The sequence below is a fragment of the Macrosteles quadrilineatus genome, unplaced genomic scaffold (assembly GCF_028750875.1).
Source record: "Macrosteles quadrilineatus isolate MER2022 unplaced genomic scaffold, UCM_ALF_1.0 Scaffold_5__1_contigs__length_97177068, whole genome shotgun sequence".
Classification (NCBI taxonomy): Eukaryota; Metazoa; Arthropoda; class Insecta; order Hemiptera; family Cicadellidae; genus Macrosteles; species Macrosteles quadrilineatus.
In genome coordinates, this window is record NW_026542598.1 from 37,158,099 (window position 1) to 37,177,466 (window position 19,368).

Sequence of the window (19,368 nt, forward strand, 5' to 3'; positions counted from 1 at the left end):
TAGTTTTTATTACAAGTTTTTTCACTGTCCTAAAACTGTTTTCTAGTGCTACTTTTTTTTCATTTTTGGGATCCTTATTTCCCTGGTACATTGTTTATGACTTCAGCATAACGAACATGAGTTGTGCTATTCCAACAATTGTCAGTAAATTATTGTTAACTTTATGGAAACATCCGTAGCTTCCCTAAAGTATTATAGATTGATAAATTTTATATTTGAATTAATATAGATGTATTTTAATTTAAAAAATACAGATTTTTGATTGAAAAATGCTAGATATGATTTTCACGTTACCTTATGTAATCTGGTGTCTTTTATGTTAAGGTATTACAATTGGTTACAAATTAAATTTTTTTTTTGAGCAACTCTTTCAATACTATCCCTACTTTTTGTTTCTTATTTCAAAATAAAGAGTTTTAGGAACGTGTCTATCAAATTTACCCTCATGATTTCGGAATCTCACGTTTGGAGCTGAAAAAACCTGAGAACTGAATATTTTCACTCGTTTGATTTTTTATGAATTTTTCAGCTTCACTAACGTATTCCCTCCATTTTTAGCTTACACTTTTTTATGCTTCCTTACCTAAAGTTAAACCTTTTCTACAGCTTTTATATATAATGTTATGAAACTGAGGATTCCCATAAAGGTTTTATCGTACGGAATCAATTTGAAGGTATGAGACGCTCCGGCTTCACGGCACCATAACCCTTAGGCTTGGCCCATTGGATGTTACGAGAAGGGTTCCATTTTGTCTTATTGTTTTACTCCAAGCTCTGCTTAATGCCAACGGTGTGACGAGGATTGAAATTGTTATAGTTCCTTGATTATTATTATTTATTATATTTATTTATGAGAGTTATTTAATTTTTAAGTATGTATTTTAAGTGCTTAAAAATTCATTTATATTGCATTTTTTCACAACAAACTTGAACTTTCAAGAAAGTTGGAAAACGATATTTTTAAATGTAATAAAAAATCATGTTTAATGTCTTTTAAACTTGATTTCTTATTATAAACAAATCTTTTTTACAGTATATAGTGTAACGGGGGTTTTCAACAACTAAAATAGGGTACCTGTATTGTTTTGTATCGATAATTTTAAGCTTTAAATGTTGAGCTCACAAAATACAAAGTGTGATGAGAACTATTTAGAAAATGTTAAAATATTTTAATAGATAAGCATCGCCTTCATAACACTGGATTTTACACAGAATACGTTTTTTGCATTTACAAAACACACACATACTGTGAAATTTGTCTAAATCAAATTACTATAAATCGTATTTATATCCCCTTTAATCATTAACCACGAACTCTGTCAAACCTGATCTTACTGTTATCTAATATGATTTTAACTCGCACAACATTTGAAATATTTCCATTCTACCAGAAAATTACCACCATAACGGGTTTAAAGTCTACATAGCATTTTAAGAATCACACATATTACTTATAAAACTTTTAAAATACAATTTAATCCACACAATGATACTCTTGCACCGTACAGCTCAATTTCAGCTGATGTACCGGTGAGTTTGGATGATTCACGCGGCCGTCATCCGATCCCCACGTATCTTGTGACATAGGTCCAACCACGACCGACATCCGGAACAAAAACTCCCCCTACGAGATGATACGGATACGAGCACAGGATCGTGGTCTAACGTAGGTAAACATATGAGACAAGCTTGTATACTGGATTGAGAATTTAGAGTGTGAAAAGAACATGTACTTATACTCACTTTATGTATACACCTAAAATAGCTCCTGGACAAACCACTTCTTAGAACGTTTAGGTTTAAGCTTCGTTACGATTAAAGGTACGATTAGGTTAATATCAGACAACAAACTAGTGTTTGTGATTTTCAATAACAATCCCATTAATCCATGCAATCGATCGAATTTTGTTCATTATTTTAGAAGACAATTTGATTTAAAACTCATATACGTCATAGGAGTCTACTATAGTCGTTCTACTAGGTTTTGTTAAGGTCTCATTTTTAATCGATCAATTAAGTTTGTGGGGAATATTGTTTATAACTTTATGCTATAAAGTTTTAAATACTTTATCTTATACCATTGACCTAAAACCCAGTATTTGTAAAAATAAATAGTATATTTCATCACTAGAGCCTAAAGAGACTCTTTTTGACCTGAGATTAAGTTTTGAGATCGATGCGAAGAAAAGGTCAGAAAATGAGCGAGTCGATAAGACACATTTTGCTCGAGTGATGAACTATATTTTTCGTAAAATTGCGCCATTATTAGAATAAACTGTGTTACTGAACTAAAGTAGTTTTTATTTGAAGGTAACCTTTAAAAACTACTTCGAACTTGTTTTCTATCATGATTGTAGAAGCTGTAATGAAGTAAGATGTGAAGAATCGTTCAATAACGGTTTGCAGTTCCATTTTCATAAAAACAAATTCAACCTTGTGAGTGCAAATTTAGGTTATTTAACACACCTTTATCAATTAACTCAATAACATTAAGCAATTTCTACACACAATGTAAATAATTGCATAAACTCATTAACCACAGTAAGCCAAATCTACAATTCAACATTGTAAATTAACCTTATTCAATTTGCAATATAAAAACTTCACAATGATCTTGTAAGTACACGGATCACAGGCTTACTATGAATCAGGTCTAGGCATTGCAGTGTTGACGAGATTATGTGATACAAAACTAGTTAGTCACATCCCCGGAGTTAGGCGGGCTTTGCAGTTCATCCCCGGCCAGATTAAGCTGCGACACGTACACGTTCATGTCGACAGTGAAATGTCAATGCGATCTAGAAACAGATCTGAATACAAGGGTGTGTCGCACTGTTGACGCACTATACCCCTGTCATGGCAAACCTGCTTACTGAGTGAATATTTATGGTGAGGTTTCAGACTAACTGAAAGACTGGCCCAAAAATAGGGTAGAACTGAAAGATCTTGGTAAGAAGTGATGGTGTTCAATCACTACTCCCGATTTACTTAAAATTTAGACCAATGATAGCTGGTACCTTTTTTCATGAATCGGTCTGGCTTGAAATAGACTAGTAGGCGTAATATTTTAAGACAAGGAAAGTAGACACAATTATTAGGGAAAAACGAATTGCGCTTAGCACTTTTTAAGTCGTAATTAACAGAATGACAAAAAAACGTAATGTTGTGAATTGGTTGTTTAACTGATGAATGTTGAATGTTTAATTTGTTGTTTAAAGTAGCTAAATAATAGTTCAACAACTTTTGAACTATGTTTACAATAGCAAACGTAACATTGAGGGTAACAAATCTGGAAATTGAAATGTGAGGTTTAATGATTGAAAAGTGCAATATACACAAAAATGTTTCGCAAATGTTTAGGACCAAAGCTTAACGTACAAACCAAGTTTCACCTTTACACAATTAAGTTTATTTACTTAGTTTTTTATTCATATATCTTAGTTTCCATTTTAAAGCGGTTACTCAACAGCGCTTGTTTAATCAAATTATTTAACTCAATATCTAGTAGTAAATTTACAATTGTTCAAATATTGTTCGTACAATACTCGGAGGAAATAAGAGAAACTGATTCTAACCGCTTCCCGTGCTATATCGGCATGTCTCAGTGGCTGTAGACATGTGAAATGTCGTGTTCAAGGAAAATAAAAGCACAGACATGTCATCAAAGAATATGTTGCCGTTTATATCTGCCGACTTGTGTAGTCGGCACATGCCGGTTTCATGATTTGTTCTTTGCAGATATTATGCTGACCTAAATTTGGGTTTGTTTATCTGCAAATCGGCTTTGTCTGGAGGTTTAAAAAAATAAATTTTATTGAGAAATGATTAGTTTTATATTTTAATTTAATACTAGTTTTGAGAAACAATTTAACTATGTAATATTGTGAACTCTATAAAGCACAACTTGCTTAAATGAACAACTAATGACATTAAGAGTTTGTAATATTTAACTCTTTAGGTTATATTCGATGGTATTCATTTACGTGTTTATAGCATATATGACTATGATATATGAAAATAATGAGAGAAAATTAACTTAATGAATGTATTTGCATTAAAAGACGATAACACGCTCATAAAAAAATGTTGTAATGATTACAAAAGGTGTGCCATTCTATTTACTATTCATAAAAATGTCAGATTGTGTAAGTTTAAATTAAAACCGGAAGTTTTCTACGTTAATTCTGTAAAAAAACATTTCTATACTATGTATTTCCTCGTCGTCTTTCTGTTTTCAATATCATCAGTATATAGGCTACCATTCATTAAAATTTTAGTCCAATGACATTTAGAAAGGGCTATTTCAACTGATAATAGGGCATTCTTAATATTATGATCCGTGCTTGTTCACTCTTCATCGAGCAATTTTAAGAAAGGTGTTTAAATACTTGAATATTTATTGTCATAAGAGGATTACGTCACCATCGAAGCACAGACGTTATATTTATAAGAATTTCACATGTGATTAATTAAACCTGTGATCGTTTAAACCTAACTACATCCACCAATTGGAATCGTCTATTTTGTTATACCAAATACAGACTTGTCTTATTCTGGGACGAAAGACAAGACCTATCTTTGACCTTATATTACCGATGTAGCCCAGTACAATGGCCCATAGAACGTTAGTCAAGTGGGTATTGTTTTAGTGATCTCGATGTTCCGGTGACGATACAATGCCCGACTGTATAACAAGGGTTTCCCGGGCTTTCAACCCTCACCCATGACCCTTATCTTGTTCCCGCCAATACGTCAGTCATGAGTGCTAAATGGCGGGAGATATTTTTTGACGAGATCCAGCTTAGTTTAAGAAGAGAAAAATGGCATTTACTTCGCATATAAATAAAACAATGTTGATTTCAATATGATTTGAGCATAGGTTAATTTAAATACAGCCACCTCGAAAACAAAAAAGTTTAATTTTAATTCAATGTACTATTAAGTTTGTTTCAAGTCTTCCAATTTGCATTTTGGTCCAATTTACCAGACAAAAATCGTCCTGGAATGTCTAACGTTATTTGGAAGGAAGATGGATTCAAAAAGTTACAATTGCAAGCGAAGACTTTTTAAGTCACTTGTAAATTTGTACGAATAAAGGAATCCATCAAAATATAACATTTATAATTTATACTTAGTTTACTATTTAAGATTTTCTTCCAACTCCTTATGGTCCGTCCTCCTGAAGTGGTAGCGGCGCAATGAAAAATGTTGTAGTAAAATAGTGTTTTATGCCTAGTAACAGTGTACCAACTTGTATAGCTTCATCTGTAACGGTAAAAAAATATTAAGCCGTCCCGGGATTTTTCCCCGCCCCTGTATGTATAATGCATAAATACCTTTCCACGTGTATTAATAATGATAATACCATTTGCCAGCCATAATTGGTTTAATTGGAACCTACTTAATTAGGTTAAGTTAGTATTAAATGTACTTGAAACGTTACCGCCCATAACTTTGATCTCTATATGTTTGCAGTAAACATTTTAATAAGTATAATTAAATTCATGCACCATGTCCAACAAGTATATGAATTAAAATGCACAACAAAGCTTGATAAGAGTATTCGCATCGAAATTATTCAAGTTAAGTTTAATACGATTCTTTATCTTCTAAAGGTTCATTTTAGCGAATTTCCCTATAGGGAAGTAGCTATTACCGTAGGTCTCATGGTAAGACTTAGGCCCGGGACCGATTTACTATATATATATATAGATTTATATATATATATATATATATGTCCGTGAACACTATAACTTGAGTAATTTTTATCCGATTTTGATGAAATTTGGTTTGAAGGTGTAAAGCGGGATAAACTTGAATGAGTTCGCGATCCAGCATGATCGGACCATGGGAACAGGGTTTTATGGGGGGTTTTATGGGGTAAAAATTGGTTTTTCTCACTTTTTACCCTCATAACACAAAATTTCCCAATTTTTCTCTAAACCTTCTTAAAGAGCTTAAAAAAACAAACAATTCAGTATATCAAAGTGTTTTTTGTACGGTTATTGGTTACGGAGAAAACGAAAAAAATGGTAAATTTGAAATTCCCATGTTATTCTTATGGAGAATATTGTAAAATGTTGTAGTTTGCTTGTTTATGGATATATTTTGATCAAACTTGGCAAATTTATTTATTTTATAGTAAGCTATCAATATTTTACTAAAAACACACTACTTTATTAGTTTCCTTTTAGCAGCAAACCTAGGTACTCGTTAAACCTAATAATGTTATTTAAATAGATCAATTGAAAATCAATTCGGCCAAATGGAAATTCGCTTGGACGGCAGGTTTGCTGCGGCGGGGGTATTTAAACGTATCACCAGTTTGAAATCACCACGTGCTCTTTGCCTGCTTGAAGCTCCCTTCGGTAACTCTACACCCAATTCAGTCAAGTGTGATGGACCGAAGCAGGCTTCCTCATTGGATGAGAGGCGCTAGTGTTACCTTCTCTTGTACTTAGTTATATTGAAAAAGTACATGTAATGAGGAAAGTACTGTTTTAGGTGATGGTAAAAATATTTTGGTGCTGAGAACTGTTTGTGTGTTTGAAGATAACTATTTTGACGTGCTGGTAAAACTAAGACAGAATTAATTCTGGTTTGTTATTATATCTTTGCAGGCACTCAACTACAATACGTACGCGAATTTAAAAAATTCCAAAATAAATTTATTTATAAACTCCGTATCACAAATTTAATAAACTAATCGTAACTAGCTCCATAAGTAGCTTTTACGATTTTTATCGGATTTTGCAAATTCAGTTATTTAATTAAATACATGTTAGTACTCCTGTATATATTTATAATATATTTATTATATATATTTATTATATATTCATTATCATCAGTCATGTTCATTATCATGTTGTATTTTTATATATTTATTATTTATTTATTACTGTTATATTTATTTTATTTTGTTAAGTTGCTATTTTTCAAATAATTTACATTTTGCAAAACAACCAAAAGGTTTTCGATATAAGGTGGTTGTTAAATAATTATTTGTTTGCTTCGACTAATAAATGACAGGTATTTTATATGACGTTGTTTGGCAAAAGCACAATAATATATTTGGTCAATTTAAGAAAATGTTTTAAAAATCAGATTAAAGAGAAAAATCTAATTATTTGTAGTACTTTGTAAGTGTAATCTAGGTTGATAATGCGAAATATGTGTGGTTTAGTTTAGATGAATGGTGTTTTCAGCGGATTTAACAAGTCGGGAATAAGCTATTACCGTAGGTAATATACCTGTGATCGAATACATTTTTATTTTGAGGTGCCCAATACCCATATGCCATAGCACCGTTTGTTCAAATTCATTATTTATGTTCGTTTAAAGGTAACTCGAGTGAAACTGTCCAATGTTCGTTAAATTAGTATAAACGTATAACCTACGTTTATGAGAACGAGTTTGCCAACTAGCATGATTGGACAATGAGAACGGGGTTTTATGAGGGGGGGGGGGGGTTTAAAGGGTAAGAATTGGGGTATTATTAATTTTTAACATTGAAAACTAAGACAATTTTTCATTCAAAAACTAAAGATATTTTTAGGTTCTTTCGAAAACAAATAATTTTGTACATTCAAGTGTTTTTGTACGCTTAATACTTACGCAGAAAAAAATACTAAAAAAACTGTAAATTTAAAACTATCATGTTAGTATGGAGAATAAGTGAATTGGTCTGGTTTGGTAGTTTATGTTTCCATTTTGATAAAACTTGCAAAATGTATAAATGTTGTACCAAAATTTTTCATTTCCCGAAAAGGCTAAAACTTAACTTACCAAACTGACCTTTCCTGTTGCAGCAACCCTAGAGACCTAAAGGGAATAAAATGTTACACGATTATTGTACGAGTAATATTCTAGTGAGAACTATATCATAATTCCCCTCAATCAATTGAAAATCTACTTAGTCCGCAGGTTTGCTCTGGCGGGGGAATTACATGTTAAATGCAATAAAAGGGCATTACAAACTTTAACCTGATGCACTGTAATTAAATTTTGCAAGTTAAAAACGGTAACATTTAATAATTATTAGTTGCCAAATTAAAATACGATTTAATGGAATTAATGATGATTGTATTTGCAATTGCAAAGAGAATTTTAATCTAATATCATCACAAAAGACTACCCTTAATATCTTTAGGCAGTAAAAGTAGCAATTAAGAAAATTTAATGTGGACCTTATAAACGACGCAATAAAAGGTAATAAAGTTGTTTATGGGCTCTAACATGGACTAATGCGATCAGAGCGATATCAACTCCGAAGAACGCTGGGTATTTAAGATATTTCACCCATCTAACTATTTAATTGTTTATTGGTTACAGTAATAAAAATAGTAATCAAGCAAATTGTATAAAGCTAAATTGTATATTAATAATGGTCTAATTGGTAGACTTTATACTAAGCACGTTGTACTTACATCAAGCACGTACTTTGTGTAAAGGACTTTTAATCATATTCAGCTGTGGTAAATTTTCTACTTCTGTTAAAAAAAATATTACGAAGCCTCTTCTGAAACTTTCCATACCACCATTGAACCTTAATTTTTCTCCCTTCAACCTACTTTCATAAAGAAAAGGATCCTTTCCTTCTTAATATAAAATATTTCACATTTATGTGTAAAGGTTAAACAAATCATCTTGAAAGTTTACAAAAGACAAGTATTCCAGGGAGATAATATTTCGAGCATATTAGGTCTCAGCAAACATATATCGAAGGTGACAGCCACTTAGGCATTCCAGACGATATTGTCTGCATCACCCTTTCACCATGAGATCAATAACACCACCTTGTAGACACTTGTCACATTCACATTCACAACATGTTCTCTATTTTACTTTCAAACATGTTCCGCTACAGTTATGGTAATAGCCGGTGTAGTATGCGTTGCACGCAAAGTGTATACGGTAAGTGCATTGAGTATATTCGATGTCGATCTTCTGAGTCAAACATGTTTGGGCATTTATCGTTGTTATATAGTGTTAAACGTACATTTTAGGGGATTTCTATGTTCGTAATTAGTTTGCGGAATCACAAGAAAATTCTCAAATATCAAATTATTGGTCTGGCCGTGGAATTTAGATGTTACCGTAACCTGTAGTTCTACCATCTAGAAACCTAGGCTAGAGCAACTTTTTTTATATAAAAAATCCTTTACTGTAATGACAATACAATGATTTCATAAGCGATTTAAGGGTTTGTAGCCATGTTGAAACTATTAGTGTCGTTAAGCTTAAAGGCCTACCAAACTTAACAATTTTGAAATTGACAGTACTTGAGCTTTTTTTCATGATAAGTGTTCTATTTCTTATACAAGAATATTATTCACACATCTTGCTTGAACAAACTCTATTTTCAAACTAAACTAATGTTTACAAAAACATCTGACAACAAACATATTTAAACACATGATAAAAGAACAGACTTAATACAACATCCCGCTTCAAGATGTCCACATCTTTATGAACCTCAGTACCGCCTCGGTTTCTTAATGGACCTTCCGTAACGGGTTACTGTGCCAGCTCCTGGACGATCACGTGAGTTGCATGGACGATTAAGGACCATGGATGAACAGTTTGAAAGAATTCCATCTCCTCCGTAGTACGGTGCAGGAACTAAGAACTTCCTGTTTCGGCGAATAGTTCTCTTGTCAGTTTCCACAAGGTAGGAACGTGGTTCGTTCAATTTCCTGACTACCTTACCGTGTCGACGTAGATCTGTGATCCATACCATGCTTCCAACTTCTAATTCACTTAAAACACTCGCTCCATGTCGTTTATCAAATTGTATCTTGTACTTATTCTGGTACTTATTCTCCCTCTCAAGAAAATTCTTATTTTCCACAGGATTTCCAACCAAAGTAGATGGAAGATTGTCTCTTAATTTCCTTCCAAACATAAGTTCAGATGGGGAAAAGCCGGTTTCAAGAGGTGAGGTCCGGTAAGAAAGTAGGGCAAGTTCAAATTTATCCTTGTTTTTCTTCATTAGCCCTTTTGCTACTTTCACAGCTGCTTCAGCTGCCCCATTTCCCTGATGGTGGTGGGGACTACTTCTGAATGTGGAGAACCCCCACTCCTTTGCAAACAATTTAAATTCACTTGAGTCAATATGGTGAAATCGTGTCCCACTATCTGAATAAACACGTTGAGGAATTCCAAAACGTGAACATGTGGTTTTGCAAACCCGAATCACATCTGAAGCCCTCATTCGATGCATTTCCTCGACTTCAAAGTATCTTGAGTAGTGATCCACGATAATCATATACCACTTGTCTTCGTGTTTGAACAAGTCAACAGACACATTTTGCCACGGGTAATCCGGGACAGTTCTCGGAATCAATGGTTCACTGTGATTAGTTGAGTTCTGAATACACACTGGACACGATTTGATTTTCCTTTCTATTTCTTGAGAAATTCCAGGCCACCACATGGTTCCCAAAGCACGTTTCCTTGTTTTTGTGATTCCCAAGTGTCCACTGTGAAGCCTCTCGAGCATTTCCGCTCGTAGTTCTTGAGGTATTATCATCCGAGTTCCTCGAAGCAATAGCCCATCAATACAACTTAACTCGTCTTTCACATTAAAGTACTCTTGAATCTCATTAGGTAAACTTGATTTTACAGGCCATTCGTCTAAAATTTGTAACTTAAGCTGTGCACAGATTGGATCTCTCATTTGTGAGTGAAGTACCTTTGTCACATTTTCATCTGTAGTGTTTATACTAATCAGACTGATTTCGTGGACGAAGGCTTCCACTTCTTCGGTCAATTCGCCATCTTCGTCAGCCGGAATAGGACTTCTTGATAGTAGATCTGCTATGGCAAGGTCTTTTCCTGGGGTCCAGGTCATGCGATAATCGTATCTCATCATACGCATTCGGAACCGCTGTAGCCTCGGTGAGAGCTCGTCCAAATTTTGTGTTTTGAAAATTGAGACAAGCGGTTTGTGGTCGGTCTCAATTGTGTACATTTTACCCATCAGGAAACATTTCAAACGGTCACTTGCCCATGTGCACGCAAGCGCTTCTCTCTCAATGTTACTGTAGTTTTCTTCAGCAGGCGTTAGAGTCCGAGATATATATGCCACAGGTTTCTTGTTTTCTCCTTCAACTTGAAGTAAAACCGCTCCAAGACCTTTTTTTGAAGCATCGCAAGAAAGAATCGAGGGTTTTTGCGGATCGTAAACAGTCAAACATGGCTCTGATGATAAAATCTGTTTTACTGTGACAAAAGCGTTTTCTTGAGCTGGTCCCCAAAAGAAATCGTTTTTAGTCTTTAACAAGCTCGTAATTGGCTCCAAAATCTCACTGCGGTTCGGAATAAATTTTGCCAGAAAAGTGATCATGCCCATGAATCTTTGTACTTCATTAGAGTTTCTTGGAGCTGGTAAGTCCACAATCGCTTGTACCTTGCTTGGATCAGGCTTGATTCCGTCCTTAGACAGCACAAACCCCAGAAATGTCACAGTCTTCTTGCAGAACTCCGACTTCTGCTTATTCAAGGTGATTCCATTAGCTTGCACTCTCTCTAGAACGGCCCTAAGACACTCGTCGTGTTCTTCTTTCGTTCTTCCCCATATCAGACAGTCGTCAATGTGCACTAAACAGTTCTTTGCCCCTTCTAAAGCTTTTGACATGCGGCGCTGAAACTCTTCAGGAGCGGACGTAATTCCAAAAGGTAACTTACGGAATTTATACCTCCCAAAAGGGGTGATAAATGTTGTGTAATCTTGTGACTCCTCTGCAAGGTTCAGTTGCCAGAACCCGGAATTCGCATCGATCTTGCTGAAGTACTTGGCTCCCGCGATCTCGGCCAATGAAAGTTCGATCTTTGGGATAGGATAAAACCGACGTTTCACACTGTTGTTGAGTTTGGATAGGTCTACGCAGATCCTAACCCCACCTCCCTTTTTTGCGCAAACTACCATTGGTGCGCACCAATCAGTCGCGTGTTCAACTGGAACAATCACTCCTTTCTCAAGCATATCGTCTAACTGCTCTTTCACCTTGGTTTTTAAAGGTATTGGTACAACCCTGGGGGTGGATATAGCGTAAGGAACTGCATTCTCCTTCATTTCAATCTTGTACTCTCCTTTCATATTTCCCAGCCCTTGGAATAAATTAGGATACTTAGTAGCCCAGTCAATATCATGTGAATCTACAGAAAAAATTCTCCTCACCAGGTTCAGCTCTTCACAGGAACGTCTGCTAAGAAGTGGAACAGTGATCTCCTCAGAAATATACGCAAGATCATAAACTGATACACCCTTATGTTCAAGCTTTAGCCTTAAAGTTCCCAAAATATTGATTCGTTCTTTCTTCTTTGCGCTAAACACAGGGGATTTGCACTTTCCTAGAGGCAGAGTCTTAATAAAATCACCAAGAACTCCTACTGGAATCATGGTTACATCAGCTGCTGTGTCAAGTTTAAATTTTATAAGACCTAAATCTTGGTTTCCACAGCTTGCTTTTACCTCCTGGACCCAGGCTTTGTCACTGCTGTCTATATTCCCTATGAAAATCTCAGGAACCTGTTGATAACCACTGTCTGAATCTTGCTGTTCGATTTCCTTAACAACGTTTTTGTTTTTTCTCATCCACTTTTCGCGGGAGGGACAACATCGAAAAAAATGTCCAATCTCGGAACATTTGTCACATTTGGCTTTCCTAGCAGGGCATTCGGCCAGTGATCCGTGACAGTTATAACCACATTTCCTGCACTTTTTTCTCATAGCATCCTCGGTGAATTTCTGTTCACCAGCTCTTTCAGACAGATTTGTTTTACCGACTTGTATTGACGTTTGATTCACCATAAAAACATTAGTATTGGCGAGCTCACGTTTTTGGCGTTCTAGCTCCTCGTGTTGGCGCAAGGTATTAATCGCCTTCTCCAGAGTCAACTGAGAGTCCAGCTGGAGTCTATCACTTAGAGCCTCATCTTTCATACCAATAATGAGGACCAGAAGCACCATCTCATCGTTCAGTTCACCCCATGCACACGTTTTTGCAAGACCATGCAAATCTGTTATGAATTTTTCAGATGGATCACTCCCTTGCTTGTGTCTCAGAAATTTTGTTCTCTCATAAATGATATTTCGTCTTGGCACAAAGTATGCATCAAAGGCCCGAAGAGCCTCGTCATAAGTATTCGGTTTTGGTGAAAACGAATCGAAAATATCTTCACTCCTACTACCCATTGTAAACAAAAGTACATCGATTTGCCGAGCGTCGGAAGTGCTATCTAGACCGCACCCCCGTCTGTACCTTTGAAAGCGATTCCTCCAGGAATGCCACTCATTCGGAGTAAAAGAGAAGGTATCTGGAGTTGGTAACGTCAGATTTATCATAGGAGTAGGAGTACACATTACTGCATTATTTTCTCGGTTTGTCTGTCCCAATGCAAAACCTAGTGACTCACCTTCAGTCTTTCTAGAATCCCTTTCTGACATGTAGTTGAATTCACTTTGGGCATCCTCCTCATTGTCCTCATACCTTTGCCTACGAGTATTTCGTTTTTTTCTGCCCTTACTTGACATCATGCGTGGTTTTAGACTTTGTTCGATAAAAAATCCACTAAGCTGCCACCATGTTCTATTTCTTATACAAGAATATTATTCACACATCTTGCTTGAACAAACTCTATTTTCAAACTAAACTAATGTTTACAAAAACATCTGACAACAAACATATTTAAACACATGATAAAAGAACAGACTTAATACAACAATAAGTATCGAGATAATATGCCCAAGTACTGTCAGTTTCATAATAATTAAGTGAACAAGAACAGATCATAAACAAAAAAGTTGATTGGCCATGATTATATTGTTGTATGTATGAGAATTATATAGTTTGCATGTCTTTATAAATATATAATGGTATTTACAAATTTAAGCCTATAGTGTGATTGACTTCTGAAGACATCAAAATGAAATGTAAATCAGTTCCGGGCCTATTAAATGCAGTGCCACCTACGGTAAAAACTTCTTCCCTGTCGGGAAACTCATTAAAACCAAACTTAAAAACTCAGTTTTCAATAACTCCAAATATAAAAATAGAATGATTGTATATCTAAGAATGATCTTACAGTTGTTCAATAACAATAAATCGATACTTTATCTTTAACTGTGACTGTTGAGTTTAATGTAGAAGACACGGGAGACAGAGACTTATCAAATGACGTAGCCATAGTCTGGGGGGAAGAGATCATTTTGGCGCCTGCCGTTACTGACTTGATGGCGTTCTGAACAGCTTCTGTCGTTCAGTCAAAGCCCATAACGTGGCAGCTGTGACTTTCATAACCAGATAAGTTGATATTCAGATTAAGATGGCTGAGCTAGTTTTTTATGAGTTTTTTCCGCATCACTTATTGGTTGTTTGGTAGTCTTTCTTGTTGGTTAGTAGTTAGCGTAATCGGGTTTCTCCCGGAGTACCTTTTGGAGGGAACTTTTTGGAATTATTTTGGGGACTTTTGGTGGGAATGGTGGGGCATGGCTTTACATTAACAGCTCCGACTATGGAATTAGTTGGTAGCATAATTGAATTCGTTAAACGCTCGTCTTTTACCCATCTTTAACTCAATGTACTAGCTGGTCTAGTGGTAGAGCGCGGGACTTCGGTTCTTTGATCCTGAATACAAATCCCGCCAAAAATGGACTTTTAGCGAAGTAATAATGTTGCAAATCCTAAGTCTAGTTAGACATTTAAAACGATAGGTATAGAGAATGTCATCATAGGAAAAAACCCTGCAATATGTAACCTAGGTATGGTTGGTGTTAAGTCTTTAATTGAATTGTTAGTAGTCTTGGATTTAAAATGAGTTAACTAGAATATACATAATTTTGAGTACAGCATGACTTTACTCGGTTCATCCTTGAAATTGATCTAGAATATTATCTTTTTAAGAAGCATATTTTTGATTGTTGGAAAAGATTATTGTGATTTCAGTTAAGATTTTCTTCAAGTTGGGTTAGGTAAACTGATTTATTTGTTTGACTTAGCCTATATGTTTAAAATGCGTAAAAAATACAATTTTGTTCAATTTATTAAAAAAAAGTTAGATTTTTCTAAGGTTGATCGAATTTTACTTGTTAAAGACAAAAAGAAATAACAGGCAAGTGAGCTGGGAAAGATTTTAATATACAGACATTCTTTGCACCTTGTAATAAAATAAACAATATCAGTGAACTGACACGCACATTTTCCCATTAGCTTGTCTACTCCTAATAACGGGCAAACGGTGGGGTTAGCTACGTCTATTTATATTTAAAATCATCAAACTTTAAAAAATTTTTGACGTGTAATATTTAAAGCTTGTGTGGGTTAACCATCTTGTTTTAGTTAGGTACTTGAACATACAAAATGTTTATTAAAACCGTTTGAACCATTTTAGTAAAATCTGAATTTCCTTTTACCTTAAGGGGTTTTATGAAAAAATCACTAACAAGACTTAATTTTTCAACAAAATAAAAAAACACACCTGGATATACCATGGATTTACCACCTGAATACTATTTTTTTTTTCAAAAACTGATTCACATGTGTAGGCTAATCTGTAGCTTTGTACAAATCCACACACAGAGACACATACAGGGACACACAGACATCACTTCGAAATCCACTTTTGTGAGTTCAGGGTGGCTCAAAACGGATATTTCCACTCGAAACTCAAAATATTTCGAAGATGAAACTACCCGTACTTAGTCTGAAATTACTTCACAACCTTACCAACTCACAATCGTCAGATAGCTACCGTATACGTCTCGAAGTCAAATAGAACTATTATTAGAACCACATTAGTTTAGCATTGCAATAACAGTCTATGTACAAACCAATAAACACTGTGCAGGGTAGAGTAGAGATCGAGGACCAGAATCAACAGTGTGCAGTATTGATCCAGCACAATGTAGCGTACCTCTCCCCGCTACGCTACGCCACCACTACGCCACTACTACGCCACTGGGGCGGTATATTCGGCTTTTTACGCGATTAAACGTCAAGACTGTCACAACGTCAAGGGCAAGGGGAAGTCGCTATTTTATTAATACTGCTCAGTTACTCCCTTCGTCTCACTTTCGTAATTGTTCAACTGCAAACCCGAACAATAGGGATTCGGTGGAATCAATAGGAATTAAGTTTCTACTTTGGGATTAAGGATTTTAATTTGTTGGGAGTAGATCTCTTTTGGAGAGTGTGATTAATTGGTTAATGTGATATGGGTAAGAAGAAAGGTATATATTAATACTTCTTAGTTACTCCCTTCTTCTCACTTTCGTAATTGTTCAATTGTAAACCCGAACAATAGGGATTCGGTGGAATTAGGTTTCTACTTTGGGATTAGGGATTTCACTTTTTGGGAGAAAAGAGGTCTTTTGGACAGTGTGAGTAATTGGTTATTGCGACATGGGTAGACAGGTATCTATTTTTAAAATTGTTATATTTGGGGAGGAAACGTTGGTTAAGGTGTTGTAGGTTAGAACGTGTGTATAAATTTAAAATCGACATATTTTACACATTTATCATTCAAAATGTAATGACTCCATAGCGAAAAAGAGCCTTAGGCAGCCCTATATAGGGTGAATCACAGCACCCGTACACAAGGGTTTGGCCCAACAAGCGTTAAAAAACTACCTTTTTTTGAAAATCTGTCATTAAAATTGTTTTTGTGGGTTACAATTTTAAAATGTCACCTTAGGAACATTTCATTTAATGTTGCGATCATTAAAAGTACAAATATATGTCCGAAAAGTAATTTAAAAATTTTAAAACATGTAGACATTTAAAAAAAATTAGAAGTACTGTAGTGTGTTTTTTTAGGTGAAGGAGTGCGATTTTCGAAAACGCCTTAGAATGTCTTGTAGAAAATGTCATTCCTGACCATGACAATTCTTTCAAATCTGCTTGCTCTATGTTTTTCTAAAAAAAAGTGGATTTCATGGAATTTAGGGGTGGGGAAGTTGTAATTTGAAAATGTAAATTTTTGAATTTTTTGAGTGGTTTGGGACCGAGAGGACCACCAAAAAAAACTTCAGATCCCTAGCTATTCTTCAAGTGGGTAAAAATTTGTATATATGATCAATAAGTAAGTCAGTGAGTTACACAAGTGACTCTATATAAAGTATGTGCGCATCTGATTTACCCTATATTGTGTTTTATACAAAAACAAATTGGCGGTTTCTCTTTCCTTGTGGTCCACATGAGCCACAAGCCCTCTGCGTGGAACGTATCCAGCAACAGCAAGGGGTGAGTGTACAGTGTAAGGGTGAACTGTACTGATTAAATTAGTGTTAGGTACCAGATCCGAACCCACGACATCACTGCATTGTCCACAGGTCCGTGGCGTTACCGTCTGAGCTTAACTTATACTCACTTTTACTTACTTTACTTATAAGCATAACAATATTCCGCAAATAAGTATTAAAAATATACACTCCTACGTTGTCTCAATATATATTTGCGTTTTTAACGATATAACAAATATAGACTTATTTGTCTTTAAAAACCTCCTTCCTTTATTTCTCACTCATAGTTAGGTTTTGGTTATTGTTGCTATCTGAACCTGCAAGACACGTTAAAACAACATAATATATGCTTTGACAATTCGAGGTAATTTTAATCCGTACTTTAAGTACTTAAGTTTTAGTTTTACTTAACAGTAGTAAAGTTTGAGTAATTAGATTCTTTAGTTGAGGTCTAAAAACAAATATTCATCAATAAACTATGACATAGATATTTTTATGTAACTACCGGTCAAAACGTAAATTTTCTAAAAGATTGGTGTATAAAATGAGATTCCAGTTTAACAAGTTTAAGACTAGAAGATCAAAAGTTAGGTAATGTAAATAAACACAAGCATTCTGAAGACTAAAAATACGTTTACATTACAAGTGAGCAATCAATATGTCTAAATACTATACATAGCTTAAAAATAACACAAAAGAACGGTTTTAAATAATAACGTTTACACACACAATAACAGTCAGTAACATGACGTTTAAACAAAATTTACAAAAAATAATCTTACAAGTAATCGCAAACAAATTTAGTTATCAATTCCCAAACTACCTTATTTACAATTACTGCTAAAACATCAACAATTCGAATTTACTTTATACTCCTGCATGAGCATTACATTCACCAAATATTTTGTTGGAATATTTTTTAAACATTTTTATAACCCTCCGGGGATGATTGAAAGATTAAATAAATATCAACATGATTGATGAATATGTACGTTGCTTGGTCAGCAGAGATTGTATCCGATCCATATTGACCTGTGTGATTAACTTTCAATTAACAAAACATCGCCAGAGAACCAACACCAAGTTCAGCTCAGCGGTCAAATATATCGTATAGTTTGATTAGTGTTGTTTACGTATGAATTCCACGATGATTTATCGCTCAATCTCGCATAGTGCAACTTGCAAAACAACTTGTTGAAGGTAATTCAATATTTAATTTGGGATAAAAATATATCTCCAGGAGTTTTTCCTTAACTTTCATAAAATAACAGAACAAAATAGTACTGCATAAACTGCTTGGACGATTTGTATTAGTATTTGTAAAAAATAATATGGTATCGTTCTTTTTAACTCTTAACAAAATAATACAACCCAATGCAGTAATCCCGTTTCACAAGTTATTGCAACTTTTGTGATTTCCCCGTAAAATATCATAGTTAATTACCCTCATTAGCCATTTAAAGTGTTGTTAACAAACTAATGGAAGAAAGTACGTGTCGGTTTGCTGATACCGTTTATTTCTAACGCAACAACGGTTACAGCATGCAAAAAGGCAAAAAAGGTAAAAAGACATCATGAAAATAATAGAATACAGGGTAAATCACGTAAGGTTTTCACTATTGATTACAGATAAACCGATGGTCTGTGAATTATGAAATGAAAGGGGTTTCCACTAAACCCTAAAAATAACTTGAACACATTTTAAATTTGTTTTTAAATACAGGGTGTACCAAAACCCTTGGATCAGTTCAAACCTCACTATTGTCAAAAACAAAATATGTCATTTTATACTGAAAATTTATCGTTGACAAATTTAATGACGAATTTTCATTATGAAGAAAAATAGGCATAGTCTACTTATTCAGATGTTTATAACTTAGTTGTGCCTACAGCTTATACAAAACTTTTATTTACTTTGAAACTATTTTCATTTCCTGGCATAGTTGATCAATATTGAAATACCAAGCATTTATATCCGCATGTAGGTCAGTTGGTAGCGTTACGGACTTCGGGCCCAAGGCAGCGATGTCGTGGTTTCGGATCCTGGTCACTGCCGCAAACATGTTATCACTACAGTTCGCCTTTGTACTGTACCAGCTCACACCTTGCTTTGCTGGATACGATCC

At 34.8% G+C, this 19,368-nt stretch overlaps 2 protein-coding genes across 3 annotated transcripts in view; one reads left to right on the forward strand and one right to left on the reverse strand.

Moving 5' to 3' along the window:
- Positions 1-19,368, forward strand: part of LOC128993927 (uncharacterized) — a 268,313-nt gene that overhangs the window by 57,457 nt on the left and 191,488 nt on the right. The gene's annotated exons all lie outside the window — the stretch shown is intronic.
- Positions 9,476-13,537, reverse strand: LOC128995528 (uncharacterized protein K02A2.6-like). Its single transcript, XM_054420547.1, has 3 exons — positions 13,420-13,537; positions 11,311-13,023; positions 9,476-10,836 (listed from the first exon to the last, which is right to left on the reverse strand). The coding sequence occupies exons 1-3, from the start codon at positions 13,535-13,537 to the stop codon at positions 9,476-9,478; spliced, it is 3,192 nt and encodes a 1,063-aa protein (XP_054276522.1).

Excerpts from the sequence above, each read along its gene's own strand:
- LOC128995528 (XM_054420547.1), bottom strand. The coding sequence starts at position 13,537 with ATGTCAAGTAAGGGCAGAAAAAAACGAAATACTCGTAGGCAAAGGTAT. Across the intron at positions 13,024-13,419 it reads GGATTCTAGAAAGACTGAAG|ATTTGCATGGTCTTGCAAAA; the intron begins GTGAGTCACTAG and ends AATTCATAACAG. Across the intron at positions 10,837-11,310 it reads AAAATTTATTCCGAACCGCA|GAAAAGACCTTGCCATAGCA; the intron begins GTGAGATTTTGG and ends CCTGGACCCCAG.